The sequence below is a fragment of the Melanotaenia boesemani genome, chromosome 23 (genome assembly GCF_017639745.1).
Source record: "Melanotaenia boesemani isolate fMelBoe1 chromosome 23, fMelBoe1.pri, whole genome shotgun sequence".
NCBI classification, from domain to species: Eukaryota; Metazoa; Chordata; class Actinopteri; order Atheriniformes; family Melanotaeniidae; genus Melanotaenia; species Melanotaenia boesemani.
Window position 1 is genome coordinate 20,576,260 of NC_055704.1, and position 16,455 is coordinate 20,592,714.

Genomic DNA, 16,455 nt, shown 5'->3' on the forward strand with positions numbered 1-16,455 from the left:
GAATAGTGCAAAATCTAAATATTGCAATAAAAAAACGGTAATTGAAACATCTACATTTCGAAAAAACTCAAATATCACAAAAAATTTTGTACGCTCTCATTAGGTGGTTTTTCAGACGTCTGGATATAAGAGTATATAGCAAAAATGTAATGGAAACTTTTTTCGCATTTACACGTCCATGGACATGACATAAGGGGTCATGTGACCAGTTCATTTCAAGTAAAGATGGCATGGCATGAGTTGACACAGGAGGAGACAGAAATCTTTTTACAAACAATTATAGAAGATATAACCGGCATCCTTGATAGCAAACAACGGCGAAATACAAGAGTTTTACAAAGAATTAAAAATCTCGCCAGAAGAGATTTTCCAAGAATAACAGATAATGCGCTAGAGACCATTCAGTGGAAACATCTGCAAACCGCAACTGTAATTTGTCAAAATTTTAGAAATATCGCTTTTATTTTGTGAAAAATTGTAAAGGAAACGCAACTAGTGATGCCCGTGAGTACAGCTGAATCCGCAAAAATCTTGTGATGCTCCCCTTCTAGGGTAAACATATCATCAGCCAACATAAAAAAAAAAAACAAAACCCTGAGACACTCTGACCGATTAATGACGTAATGTTTACATGGTGTGAATCTGCACAGGGGCTTTTATTTTGAAAATTACCAGACGCTTTTACACAGCTCCCGTGTCTGATTTCCTGTCTGGCCCTATCTGATCTGCTGCATTTGACGAGTAGTGGACGTGTGCTCCGTCAAAAACGCGTACGTTTAGCACGAATAGCTGCGGCGGCTGGGGCGCAGCTGCAATGCAGTGCACACACACCTGCTGGAAATTGACCTTTAGATTGACTCAACATATGTGACAGTTGATAAAAACACAATATATGTTTCACTCCTAGAAATATGTGTCAAGACATTAATTTAAAAAAATTTGTCTGAACAGAAGATGAAACAAAAACTAGACAAAATGTAGTTTTATTGTGTATTTCCAAACAGACTTAGAGGAGAATAATGCCAAGGTATACGCACCCAAACAAAAAACCTGAAGTTACACTGAGACATGAAAAGAAGGAATCTGTAATAAAGCAAGGAGGAAAAGAATCCCTCCCTTTTCTTTCTTTTATGTACCTTTGTTCTCATGCTTTTCTCTTTCTGTTTTTGTTATGACCGAGTCCTCACACACTCAAACACCTGTACCTCTGTTGTTCATGACTGTGCATAACAAACTTGCATGTGAAGCTCTAAATCTATATCCATCCCTAATTCCTCCTGTCCTCCCTCCATGTCATCTCCCTCCCCTTCTCTCTTTGCCTGTCTCTCTCACACACACAGAGCTACTAGTTTCTGGGTCTCCAGAGTGAGATCCTGCAGAGAAGTATTTCTCGCCCAGCTGACAGCTTCTGTCCTGCGGCAGACAACCAGTGAGCAGCGAGCCCCCCCTTATTCTAATCTGCTCTGAGCTATCTCCTCCGTCTCACACACCATGCATTTAATTTATACAGCAAAATGTACATCTGACACAGAGTCAAAACACAGGCTTTGCACCGCTTTGCCTCCTGTTTTTAGACTCTACTGCCTCTTGCAGTACCCCACACAAACACCCTAACACACACACATGCATCCTGTTTTATAACCCTAGCAGAGAAAACATAGTGTAATGAACGCTAACATTAGAGCAGGTTTTATGGAACATTTGTTATTGCTGGCCTGCCATGTGAGCAGCATCAAAGTGAAGACAGCCAGTAAAGCTTTGGTTTATCGTAAACTATTTATTGTGGCTCCCTCCTGCTACACCACCAACACTTAGTTTCACTGCACATGATTATAACAGACGCTATTAGAGAAAATGATTGACACCTAGTGCAAAAGTTACATGCATTCAGAACTTTGAATCTGTTCCCTGTTACATACATAAAAGGGATAACTGTCGTAATGCAGGATAATGATGTGATAATTATCTGGAATTACAGTTAAGAGTGGCTTTGTCGCTTTTATTCAACGCCAAATTCAGAATGTGTTTACTGACCTGGAAAATTTATTTGTTTGTGAAGTCTAGAAAAAAAGAAGACCGGAAAATTTGCATACTGTCAGCTCACCAGCCAGGTTTTAATTTGGTTGAGATGTAGAATAACGCAGCCCAATTCTGTGAAATAAAATGCAACTTAAAGCAGATTTTTTGGGGGAAATCTTTTGGAGAACAGTGCCTAACCCGCCTCTGTCTTAAACTATAATGGAAGTGGGTCAGAGACGCTGGACATGAATGATTTAGTATGGAGCCAGAGGATGGGACCATCAGAGGGAAGTGCTAGGGAAATAGGTTAAAGCTGGTGTAGGGTATATATGAGTGTGTGTGTGTTTTTGAGTGTTTGAGAGGGAGAGAAAAGCTCCCCTCAAGGAGCTGTTGTACATCAGAGAGGCTTAAAAAAAAGATGGCGAGAGGGCTTACACACACACACACACACACATTTGTACAGAAACAGCATTGACAGGGAAGGGAATAAAATAACTGGAGGATTTGGAGGGAAAACAAATCAAAGAGACATGAAGGGGGAGAGCGAGGGTAAGGAGAGGGAGGTAGAGAGACAAAAGCTGGGAAGAGAAAGCGAGAAGAAGAGGGCAGGTGGGACTACTCCATGACAGAATGAGGATCTGTTCCTGACACATTTCCCCCTTTTTTTCACTCCCTTTCTTCTCCTAAAAACTTCTCCCGTTCTCTCACCTCCTTCTCTTCGCCTGTCGCTCACACACCCGTATTTAAAAAGCCACACTGTGACTAATAAGAAAAGTGTAGAAATGCTTTATGCATGGTCCGCGGGAGTTTGCTCACTCCACAGGACCACACACAAACACACAAACTAAGAAGTGTGACTGAAAATGCAGCTTTGTCTTCACCGTGGATCTGTGGAGTAAATCCATTTCTACGCTTTGCTACTGAGACCAGGACATCTGCTAACAATCTGTCAGCACTCATGTTACATTAACCAGTGGTGGTAACGGACACCTGTGACAAGTGTTTATCAAAGCATACTCTAAAGTTTAGAGATTTCCTTCAGCTCCTGGACTTTTGGTTTCAATGACAAATGAAAAGAAACAGCTCAAGTACAACCTGTCTATAAAAGTGTGGAGGTTGGGTCAGTGCTTTGGGTTTTCTGACTAGCGGGACATAATGTCCTTTTTGGGGGAAGTTGGGGGTAACTGTAAGCTGTAGGAGTAATGCCTTGGCTACAACCATGTTTATGTTGGTGGTAACAACAAGACTCCTCTCTGGGTGTGGGATGAGATCCTGCCCCAAGAGAAGGAGTTCAAGTATCTAAAGGTCTTGTTTATGAGCGAGGCGGTAGGAGCAGGAGATTGACAGGCGGATCAGAGCGGCGTTGGCAGTGATGCGAACTCTTGGTCTACCGTATTGAAAAAGAAGGTAGGCCGAAAGGCGAAGCTCTCGATTTCCTACCCTTACCAATGTTCTTGAGCTGTGGGTAGTGACTGAAAAAATGAGACTGAAGATAGAACTCCTCTGGGTATCTGGGCTTGTCTTTAGAGGTAGCTCGGCCATTTAGGAAGAGCTTAGGGTAGAGCAGTTGCATCAAGAGGAGCCAGATGAGGTGGCTCAGACGCCTGCATGGTGAGGTGTTCTGGGCATAACCCACTGGGAAGAGACCAGGGGAAGATGCAGGACACTCTATGGAGGGAGTATGTGGAGGGAGTATGTCTCTTGGCTGACCTGAGAACGTCTGAGGATTACCCCAGATTAGCTGAAAGAGATGGCTGGGGAAGGGGAAGTCTGGGCTTCTTTGCTTGAGCTGCTCCTCCATGAACCAACTTCATATAAAGATTAGAGGATAGATGGGTAGATTGTGGTTGTTAGAACAAAGTAAATGGAAACAATTCAACATATTCTTTCTTAAGCATGTCTTAAAAACTATCACTCAACGTTTGATCTATATTTTCTGTTTGGATTGATGCATCACAAGTCAATGAGTTGTTTTAGATCAATGTATTGTTACAGCCCTAATGTGATGATAGACACAATATTGGAAATGATACTGAATTAAAATATTCTCAACAATTTGCTCAAGTCACTAAATTTTGGGGGGAAAAAAACACAACCCAATTTTCCAACCAGTCCTTGTCTTATTGTATGTTTTTCATTGAACTTTCCAGGAACCGCTGGCTTCCGCTCATTTTTATACTGCATGTAAATCTGTCAGCAGACTCGTAACTCTGTCTGCAGATAATGAATTTATGTGTCTGTTCTTTCTGAGTCAAGGACAAAGCACAACACTCAGAAAGATAAAGCTGTGCACATTTTCAAAATGGTCAACAAAATAAATTTTACAGTTGCAGTTTGGACTGGAGGTATGTGCTGAACATTTGGCTCAAAAGCAGTGGATGGCAGCTAAGAAGGTTGGTGGTTCGATTCCTGGTTTGCCTATCTTGAGTGGGAATTGTTTATAGGCAAGACATTGAGGTTGAGAATAAACTTTACTGTTTTCAGAAGCAAAGTCGGGTTTACTTTTAAATAATTTCTGTGAGAATTAAAACTTCCGAACAATGATTCCCAACTCTGATTACTGTGTTATACCGCAATTTAAAAAGAGTTTGACTTTAATGCCTTCATCTAATTCAAATTTCCATTAAAGAGAAAAAGACAACTTAAAATCATGCATCCATTTATGACAGTAATTATTCTGCTATATCATGAATTATCAGGTTAGTTGAAATATTAACTGCTCAACATCTCTACATTTCCTTTTAGAGCATATTTACCTATTGATCAGTAGACTTTTAAGCTTGCTTGTTCAGTTGTAATTCTATTTCCAGAATGGAAATCTACTTGTGTGGCACATCCAACATACAATCACAGGCTTTAAAAAAAAAAGAAAGTGTGTGTTGTTATCTGCTTTTTGATATATTTTCCTTTTTCATCGCTCCCTCTCCCTCTTTAATTGCAGTTTAATGATCTGTTTGATGGCCTGGCTTGCAGAACCTGTAATCAGCTCTGGAAAACAGGCAAGTTTAGGTTTTGCCGCATCGTTTTTTTTTTTTTTTTTTCTTCCCTTCTATCTGTTTTTTTCCATCTCTATTCTCACTCTTAATCTTGCTTTCAAAGCTATTCTTCTGTTTCCAGTTCGGCTGAATTAACTGGTGCCATTAAGTTTACAATAAATGCCCAAACTGCACATAAAATAATGCAATTACAATTACACACATAAGAACAACTTTCTCCTCTTTGCTGTTTATTCAGCTGAATATCAGCTGTTTGCACGGCTTAACAGGGTTAGCTTTTTTATTTTTTTTATTGCTTTGGTTGCTTCATTCTCTTAAAAGTCTAAAATAAAGGAGAAGAAAAGTAAATAAAAAAGGATAAAGAAAAAAGAACCAGATTACTAGACAAAAGGGAGAGAGAAGCAAGCACAAAGTGAAGACGAAAAATGGAGAGCAAAACAGAAAGTGAGGCGCCCTGTTTTGAGCTTGTAAGGCTAAGTGTCAAAACTGCATGCCCCCCCTTTTTTTTGTCATACCAAGCTCTCACAACGTCTTACCCACACACACACACGCAAACTGGCTTTGGCACACTGTGGATGTGGATTAAACTCATCGCTGTCTGAATGGATCAAAGCTCTTTGCTGTGCTGCCATAAGTATGTGTACGTACATTTGAGTGGGAGGACATATTTTTATGCATGAGTGTGTATGTGTGGGTGTATATCTCCAAGCATTCCTGCGGGAGTGAAAGCTTCTGAGCAATCATGCTGTCTGGTTTTGTAAGTGACTGTGTGTGTGTTAAGGAGAGGAGAGCTATTTTGAAAGCAACATGTACATCTATTGTTGGTGGTGGAAAAGCTGACATGGTATGTGTGTCATATTGTTAGTGATGGCTGTAAAAAGCAAGAGATGCTGTTGAAAATGGCATCTTTGACTGCATACACACACAAACGCAGTCACACACATCATCGATTAGTTTCAGTGCGTAGTGACAACCGTGACGACACAGACGGAGAGGCAGAAACACAGCCTGCCAGACACAGATCAGGTCATAATAGCATTTCCACACAGATGTAGGCTTAGACGAGAGGATTGTAAACTGAGAAATTGGTGGAAGTAAGGATGGTAGGGATAAGGGGAGAAAAAAGGAGGATGGGATGGATGGAGGGAAGGAATTCCACAGTGAGAGAGGGACAGCAGGAATGAAGGGAGAGATGGCGGAAGGGGTGCAAAGAGAGGTTTGAGGTTAGACGGAGGCTGGGAAGGAAATAAAACAGAGAACAGAGCAGCTCAGGAGAAATAAACTGAATTTATAGCATTCACCTTGAGGCATCAGCCAAGCTTCCCACTGCAGGGAACTGAAGACAGTGATGCATTTTAGTGTGTCTCCAGATTTTATCTACATGCGGCTCAAAATACTGTTTGTGTGAAAACAAGCATTGTGTTATTAAAGTGCATGATAAGAAAATGGATATTTTTCCTTAAACAGTGTTAACCAAACAAAAACCTAGAGATGAAATGAAAAAGGTAATATTTTTTAACATTTCCCATTACGCATTGTGTCACAATCTAAAGCAACTAAAATGTTGTTTTATTTCCATTTCAAAAGAAACTGAAGTTGCCATCTCTCACTCAGTTTCCTGTTGCTAAACCAGCCAATAAGACCCTCTTGTTATACCTCTCTATTCTCTTCTGAACATTTGCAGCAATCGCTATAAAAAATTTCTAAAGGTTGAGTTGATAATGATGTGCTTTAAAACAGTACACAAGCGGGGGGAAGAGACTGTTATGTAAGTGATTATGCATTGAATATATATTGTAATCTGAAAGATTGATGAATGTAAAGAGGAAAGGAGACAGGGAACATAATTTCTTCAGTATATCATGCACATTGTTGGCTCGAGTAAGTTATCGTTGGACAGCTGTCTTTCTCCTCCGTGCTTCCCATCCTTTTCTTCCTGCCAAAAAATAGCTCTGCTTCTCTCTCTTTTTTAATTTTATCGTCCTCCAAAAAACTTGATTTATGGTTCTTGTTCAGACCTCCATTGTCTTATTATTTGGTCCACACTACAGTCTTTAGCCCACATTCCCACCTCTGCATTTGTCTCGCAAACCTTTGCTCTGACATCAGAGCTTTATAAATTCAAAGATGGGAATTGCCACTACATTTGCCAAACTCATTTAAGAAGTCATTCATCATTTTAGACAAATGGCAAATGCCTCTGATTCGAAGCATGCAAAAGACATTCCTTTGTGCACCACAATTCAGACTTAATCTCCTTTAGTGATTTAAATACCAACATTTCTGAAAAATTTATTGGATAAACACAAAAACTTTGCACATACGCAAAGAATAATGTCTTTTAATTGAAATAAACAACCATAAAATACCCTGAAACATTATAATGTAACATTTTTTGTAAATTATATGTTTGTAGTATTGTAGTATTAAATGTAAGTAGTGCAACAAACCAACTTCCTGTAAAGGATTTCATCTTATGTCAAAGAAAACCTTGAAAACAAAAACTGTATATCAGTCAGACTGATAGATCTTTTCTTTTAAATGATTTGTTTGATTTGATTAATTTGGCAACAAATTAGAAGACAAATAATCACAGACGATGACTGAAAGTAGCTGAACTACTACTTTCCTTTCCACTTTCTAAATGAATGAAATACACATCTCGTCCAAACGCATGAAATATTTATGTTGGAAGGACATGCATGCATGTGTTAAAAAAATAAATAAATAAACTGACAGATGAAGAGAAACAAAAGAAAAGAGCAACACAGAAAGGAAGAAGAAGGGGTGTGTGTTGAATGTAAGCAAAGCAGAAAGTACAACAGACTTTAATTCATTCAGATTTGGATTTCAGACCTGACACCCTGCTGTTACATACACACTGTCAGCACATTCCTCCAGCTGGCTTTGACACACACACACACACACACACACACACACACACACACACACACACACACACACACACACACACACACACACACACACACACACACACACACACACCTTCATGCTCCAAACCATACAAATACATGACAAGACGTATGGCGAGCATGAGCACTTTTAATGTAAATTACTAAGAAAATGGTTTACACATTCAACCGCTGTGGGGGAGATGTGTGAGTCTGTGCGTTGCTCTATCTGTGTAGATTACACACACATACACATGTGCAAACTAACATCTGTATCAGCCTCTAACAGTTTGCATAAACTTGTAGCAGAGAAGATATCCAGTACACAGCCAGCTGGTCAAAACTACAGCACAAAGACACACACAGCTACAGAGCTATGTGTGTGTGTTTGTGGGAAACAAGAGAAGGTGAGTATGTCAGTGTGTGTTCTTCCAGCTGTACTTGGTATATAATTCTTCATGGGAGAAAGAGTGTGTGTATGTGCATTAAATATTCTGTCTGTGAAACACTCGGGGTCATATATCACGCCTTAGAGCAACATTAAACCTTACACTGATTTTAAACCAGGCAGGAAATCAGACATCAAACCCTGAGGAATTACAGCAGCCTGTAGGCAGTTTCATGTGCAATACACTGAGACATATGAACACACAAGACATGGCCACATTAAAACATCTCATGTTATACACGTGGGAGAAAGCCAGAACAAAATTACGTATTTGTTGACCAAACCCTAATGCCTTGTAAAATACACGAGCAATGGTGTCATGAATATATTTCAAAGCTACAAACCAGCAGTTAAATGAAATGTTTTACTATGAAAAGGGTTATGGAAACGATGCTCTAAACAAAGACTGGGCATGAAAGTGCATCATGTTTTCTGTGTTTTCTGTGCTCCTACAAGTGATTCAGTGAAGCCTTTCTTGAAAAAACACATTTCTAGTGTCTTTTGGAAAGGTTTCCTTAAACACTTTAAAGTTTAAGAAAAAAGCAAGAGAAAAATATTTGCATATTTTTTTTTTCTTTGGACAATAACAACATAAATGAATATTTTGTTAAATTATTTTTATGGCAGTTAATGATATAGTAACAATAGTGAAATGGTGAAAATATAAGAGTTATTTTAGAAATTACAATCCCAAACCAATTATTAGAGGTATCTAAGTCAAGTTTATTTCCACAAATTATTAACAAAATTCATTATAGTCAGAAAAGTTAGCTCTACCAAACGGTGGGTTGTGGAGTTTAAATGAGGCTTGACTGTCAGGGTTCGGGCTGGCCAGGACAGTGAAAGTGATTCACCTGATCTCCAGAGCCTGCTGCCACACACACCTGTGCTTCATTCCCTCATCTTGTGATGGTGTATTTAGGAGCAGCTGGATTTTCTCTTCCCTGCCAGATTGTCTTATCTACTCTGCTACTCTGCTTCCTGGTGGGAAACAACTTCCTACCTGTTTGCATCTTGGATCTCTCCGGCCTGCCCTCTTACCTCCACGCCTGCCTGAAACTCTCCCTGCTGCTGAGCTATTCCCAGTACAGCCTCACTCCCCAAACCTTCGGTAAGCCGTTTTTCCTCTAGCTCCTTTTGTCCTTTGCCATTATTCTGCTCTGCTTGCGCTCATTGTGTTGCTTCCCCTCCACAGATTAATTCCAGTCTTCTGTTCCAATTTAGCCTGCACACCTGAGTTCTCCAGTTCATTCTTTTTTGTGGATAAATCTTGGTCTACGTTCACCTGGTGCTGAGTTTATTTGCTCCTTGGGTCCAGAAAGGCTACAGCCATGACAAAGGCACTAAGGAGCCCAAAGTGTGCCAAGAATGAGCCCCCCACACGATTACACTACCACCACCTGTATGAACAGTTGTTTCAAGACAAGACGGATCCTTGTTTTGATCTTGTTTACACCAAATTCTGACCCTACCATCTGAATGTGGAGCTGAAATTAAGACTCATCAGACCAGGCAACCATGCCACATTTAAAGCCACTTGTGTCTGTGTGTATAGCTATTATCATAAAGCACCTGAACAGGTGTCTCTAATAGTGACCAGTGAGCCTAAGTTGTTACCCATAGACTCAAGTCTCCGACAGGGAGCTGTCTTTTTTATTCAATACATGGTCTTGCTTTCTACTACATAAATAAGAATAAAAATTTAGAGCTCATCCTGCCCAATTATTAAATCCCTGAGACACACACATATTCAAAATGTTGTTATATCAGACAGTTTTTAAGGTAAATTGATACCAGAGAGGTCCCAGATGGAAAAAGTAGGACATTCGACATAGAAACATCTTTTTATTATAAATTTTCAACGTAATGTTTGCTAGCCTGGTACTGTAGTGAATGTTAAAGAACAGACGTGTGTGATTTGTTTAGAATAAGCAGAAATGCTGCAGCAGCTCATGTTAGTTACTGAAGTTCATATTTTTATAAGACATAGTAGGAATGAATTTACCACTGATGTGATTACCTGCTATATACCAACGAGTAGCTCAGGAGATCAAGGGGATATCATTTAATCAGAAAGTGGCTGTTTTGATCTCTAACTTTTATAGATTACATGCCAAAGGACGGCAATTACTCTTGTCTTTGTAAGTCACTCTGCAGAAAAGCGTCTACCAAAGGACTGTTATGAAAGAAGTTACCACTCCAGACATAAGAAATTAAAGACAAAAAGGGCAACACTGCAAGAGAGGTTACAGTCTCATATTCTTATTTATTCTAAATTGTTGCCTGACTCCTGTTTTTCTACATTTAAATTCTCACCATAAATTATAAATTAATGATGGAAAGTGGAGTGTTTGCTGTTCAACATTTCAACCCTGCATCTTTGCTTATTTTGCCCTCCCCAATACATGTATACACATCTACACATACATGCAGCAGGTAGGAGAGTGATGTTCCTGAGTGACAGCTAAGTCTAATTATACATGTGTGTGAGGTAGTTGGTGTGTATGCGTGCCACTGTGTGGTCTGAGTTTAATTAAGCAGGTGAGGTGTGTTTTAATGTCGTTTCCTGTGACATAAATGTCCATCAATGCCTTGAGGTCAATAAAACAATCATAGTCCTCTTGGACATGACCACACACACACAAAGTCACAAACGAAAACAACTCCCTGCATTCTGAGACTGATGTGTGTAGTAATCACACGGGTTGTTACTACGGCAATAAAATGGCCAATAACTCCCCTCACCTGGACCCTGAATGGACACACACACACTGTATCTTACTCAGAAACTAAGATACACATTGCCAGTAGAAAACGTCAAGGACAGAGGGCAGGAAATTTAATTCACAGTGCATGCCCTCATTTCCCATGATGCCACGATAAAACATTGTCCCGGTCTGTTTTAACATGCTAACACGGACATTCTTTTGGCTCCTATTTCAGTCCAAAGTGTTGTTCCACTAAATCAGACGTCACTGTAAGGTCTCAGGGAGGATGTAAATTTGAGGAAAATACATGACTGGTGGACTCATCTTGGTAGCACTTAAACTACAAACCCATCTATTAAAGCAGCATTAAAGTGTACATTGAGTCACAGTGTGTGCATGTGTGTGTGCTGGCGTCAATGTGTGCCATCCATCATGTGAAGAGTTGGACATGGTTACTGCATTAACATCATCTCCATGGCTTTAAAGCTTAGAGAGGGAGAGGGAAGATGAAAGGAAGAGAGAAGGAAGGAGAGGAGAGTTAATGAAGTTTCGGAGGAAGATTATATCACCGTGTCCAGTCAAAACTGTCCTGAAACACTGAAACTACACAAGAAGATACAGCAAATATTAAGATATTAACGCCTGATTATTCAGTGCTGACTGTTTTAGATATAAGTGTGAGCATCCAGTACCTGGTTGTTTAAGTAAAAACCAACATTTGTGTTTAGTCTATGCATAATATGATGTAGTTAATTAACAAAAAAATCTTTCCATGGTGCAAATAGATTTCCCAAAAATGTTGGGATGTAAATTGTAAACAAAAGATAAACACATGGAGATAATCTGAAGTCTGGAGGAAATGAAATAATACTTTTTTAATGTTAAGACTGAGACGTTACCTTTTCTTCCAATTTAATTAATCTTCTAAAACCACAGCTCCCACAACTGGGGAACTTTGAAAACAGATGTCAAACTGGGCCATAATGACAGTGAACTGTGTCCAAAACCCTGCCCATTTTGTTCTGCTTCAGTTGAGATAAAGTCCACATTTTGTTCTATGATCTGATAGAAGTTTAGAGCTACAGCTGCATCAGTCCAATTTCATTATGGGTATGCAATTTTTGGGTAGAGGCTTAAAAAAAGCATAGGTCTCAAAGGGTGAAGGGTCTGAGCATAGTTTGGCTGATTTCGCTTTTATATACTGCATAAAAAATGTTTATCCATGTTTGGTATCTTTTTTTCAGCAGAATTTCACTTTTATGACTTAATTATTATTTTTATTGTATTATAATAATTAAAGGGCATTTCTGTGTGTTTGGTTTTGATCTGCTAAAGTTCTTTTCATGCTAGAAACATGAATTTAATCAGGGATGTACATTTCTTAAACAATCCTAAAAAAGAGAACAGGTAATACTAAATTTACTGACAGCTAAAAGAAATAGAACTAAAATGGAAATCAATTGGGGAAAATCCTAAAAACATTTGTAATCTCTCTATAAAGGTGTTTTGAGTCCTTAAATTAAATTAGTTCTTTATCGGAGCCACTCTGATGAAACTTCAAAAGCTCATTTATGTGAAACTTCCCCCTAATATGTAGGAACAGATGGATTTCTTCAGAACATGGGGAAGAAATTAGAAAGTATGCTTTGTAGTAAATTGGGCTAATGCTTCCTCACAGAGATGTTTTGCATACGTGTGTGTGCTTGCGCATGAAAAGAGAAAATAGTAAAACATATAGATGTAAGGGCTGGCAGCTGGATGAACAGAAAGTCTCAAAGTTCAGCTGAAATACTCATTAACATACAGAGAAATATTAAAATATGCATGTTTTTATATTCTTACTTCATCTCCAGGACCTCTTCCAGGTGCTTCCGCCTCTCTGCTCTCAGGGCAGTCAGGTGACCTTCCTTCTCGGCCAGTGAGAGCTGAGTTGATGACAGCTTGGCTTTCATCACCTCCAGTTCCTGTTTCACCTTCTCCATGGCTACCAGGAGGTCCTCCACCTGACCCAAGCAAATAAACAGACATTTTAAACTTTTTCTTTTACTCTTCAGTGTGTTTTTTGCCCTAGTTTTATGTCCGTGGTGAGTGTCTGTGTGCATCTGAGTGCTACTGCACCTAAAAATGTTTTATTAATTTCTCTGTTTTTACTCAACATGCTCCACTGGAGAAGATCAAGCGTGCCATTTTACCCCTCTGTTTTCTTTCTCTTCTTAGTGTTGTTTCTCTTTGTCCCTCTCTTCTCTGAAGTGTATTCTATCTCAGTCGCCCCCTCCCACTGGCTGTATATCACTGTGTCAGTTAAATGTGTGTGAGGTTGGTGTGCATTTCTACTGGCCTGAAAACGATCACCCAAACATATACAAGTAAGAAACAACAACGAAAAAGAAAACCTTTATTCCAGGTAAAATAAATGATCATTTACAGATTTTCCTACTATATCTTTTTGATACTATTTACCCAGTTTTCCGAATTATTTTACTTGTAGGATTTCACTCAATAAAACTTTTTTTTTAGTTTTTCTGTGAAAGATTTAGCTTGTGTTGTTTTTCCTGTCTGTTTAGATGACTAATAACAATCCCAGACAGGTTTTATCATTAGTTTCCCAAGTGTGTTTAATTAAAGGGAAACGACTTAAATTATTAAGCAAGTCAGTTTCCATGCAGCAAGGGGGAAAAGTAAGGTCTTTCTGCAAACTAAAAGCCTGAAATAGTGCAATATAACAGTGCACTGTGAGATTATCACATGGTTAAAAAATGTGCAATCAGGTAATTAGATAAAGACATATTAAGGAAAGTCTGTCAGGCGAATGCATTGCGTTAAGAAAGCAGCTGTTAAAAAGCCACTGGTGAGCAGGTATTTAAAGTGCTGGTTTTAATCCTTAACAACCTCTCAGTGCAGGATAGAGTTGTGCATAAAGTTGTATATCAGCCACCTTTAATGTTTGGAAAGAGAAATGCTTGCAGTTGACTCAGATGTACATAAGGACTAATTTTCAAACAGTTTATTCACTGATGAATGTTACACTGGATGGTCCACATGGATGGAGGTTTGGATGGTTGGTGGATGGCCACCACATCCCAACAGGGCTGCAACATCAGCAAGGTGGGGGTGGAATGATATTTTGGGCTAGAATAATGGAGAGTGAGATGGTAGGCCCTAAGGTGGTATAGAAGGAGGAACCGCTCCATCTGCAGTAAAGACAAAGCACCATCCTTAACTGCAAAACATACCATAGAATCTTTGGCTGCAGTGGGTATGAATGGAGGAAAAACTCATGGTGTGGCCACCTGAAACTGGATTTTGAGTGATTGAAAGAAGATGCTCTTTTCATTAAAATCCAGATAATTATATAACCTAATATAATTTTTTGACAATTAAAAAATCATATTCATTGGTATTTGCATTGAGCATCTAGAAGAACCGAACAAAAACAGCATTTAAATAATTATTTGGAAGACAATGTATTCCAGCATTCCTCAAACCAGTCTGCTGCTGGATGCCACTCTTTCATTCTCAGACACTTGTTTTTGTAGCTGGTAAACACACATTTCTCAAAACTGAGTTTAATTTTCAAAACTTCTCAGTCGGTGCACCAGAAAAGTAAAATGTTCTAAAATCTTTTTTTTTTTTTTTTAAATTATATTTTTATTAATCCCAAGCTGGGAAATTCTTCTCTGCATTTAACTCACCCTAGTTGCTAGGAGCAGTAGGCTGCCAGATGCCAGTGAGTAGTTGGGGGTTAAGGGCCTTGCTCAGTGACCCACAGTGGCTTTTTGTCTCAGTTGCCAACCCGGAGACTGGAACCCAGGTTCTCCAGACCAAAGTCCACCTTGGTGTCCACCTATTTAAGGTACTTTATACTCTATAAGTTATTGTTCTGATGGAGCTTTTCAAAGTTCTCACCCGGTGCAGGACCATGCGTCTCTATTAGATACAACAATAACTTCATGGATTAACACAATTTTTCTTTTCTTTTTAATAAACAACAAAAAAGGTATGTTAATAAATAAATAAACTAACTAACAAACTATAATGGTGAATTTATAATAAATATAAAATAGCTTTAGCTTTACCCTGCTATTTCAACTGTCTCTGCATGAGCAAAAAAAAAAAAAAAAATGTTGACATTCTTGACACAAGACTTAACACAAAGTTAAACATGGAGAAACCTGTCAGCCACATTGAAGGGACTACTTCAATTTTAAGTCCAAGAAATGTGACAGCTTCATAGTGCAGAGTCAGCTCTGTTTGCTCAAAACTGTGCTGATGGCTGCAAAACCCAGTAGCAGACTGTTAGCTAACTGCAGCCTGAATGTAAAACCTATCTGTAGCTGATGTTTACAAGGTGCTGGTTCTGAGTTCTTCAACTTTTAGTAGTACATCATTACTCCTCAGGCTTGGCTAATGTCTCTTTTTGTTGATCTAATGATGTTTGTGTTGTGTGGAAACGTCAAGAGCAACACGTCAATGCACTCTTATCTTTCCTTATAAAACAAGGAGCTTGTTACGTTTCTTTGGGGAGCAAAGAATCTTAGTTTAGAGCAAAGAAAAAAGCACCTCAGTATTGTAGCTCTGGACATAAAACAAAATGATGATGCTCTGTAGGAATGTGTAGTGATGCTGTGTTTACAAAAGGTGTTCTTTGATATCATGAGACATAGTTTTAACTATTTTCTCTTGACCTCACTATTAAGCACAGTGACATAAACACTGCTATTTGATTAAAATTATCAAGAAAAAAGAAACATTCCTGTTGCTGACAGGTGCAGAAATTGTATCATGGTAACACTTTAGTAACGGGATGATGTTCAGCGACATGATGCCAAACTGTTACCATGTCTTTATGAATATTTATACCTGACCATCTATATATTTTGCCATACCCTAGCCATGTATAGATTTTAGCTGAATGGGGCTCAAACTGGGCTCTGTGGTGTGACTGTCAGCAGTGTAGTGCTACCTTTCACCACCTACCTTTTTATAAACATATTTAACATAATATTTTCACTTTAATAGATGTACAATATAGCGATTCATGCTATCTGTGTCCACTTGACCCTAAGTACTAGTCCATGAAGGTCAGCTGGTTTCCTGTGCCAGCTGACCTTCACAGTCAAAGTGTGCAGGATATGTACACACCTGGATCATTCTCCATTTATAAAATAAACTTACCAGGTGAAGAAAACGAGGAGGAGAAGAACATGGACGTTTGTTTTGAGTAGAGCCTTTGCAAAAAACTGATAATATCCACATCTTTATCTTTTATTGTGAACCGAATGCTCCAAAAGATCCTGCTGTATGTACTGTGTGTAGGACATCACGTGCAAACTGGCTGGAAACCATTTACCCAGCCTAACACACTCACACTC

At 39.0% G+C, this 16,455-nt stretch overlaps 1 protein-coding gene across 9 annotated transcripts in view; it reads right to left on the reverse strand.

The window, feature by feature from the left end:
- LOC121634478 (ELKS/Rab6-interacting/CAST family member 1-like) overlaps positions 1-16,455 on the reverse strand; it is a 142,229-nt gene that overhangs the window by 48,484 nt on the left and 77,290 nt on the right. For all 9 annotated transcript variants that reach the window (XR_006009236.1, XR_006009237.1, XM_041977132.1 and 6 more), the window contains one exon: positions 12,926-13,086. Coding sequence is in view for 7 of the 9 variants with exons in the window: in XM_041977132.1 (XP_041833066.1) it covers positions 12,926-13,086 (161 nt within the window). In the remaining 2 variants the exon portion in view is untranslated. The remainder of the gene's footprint in view (positions 1-12,925; positions 13,087-16,455) is intronic.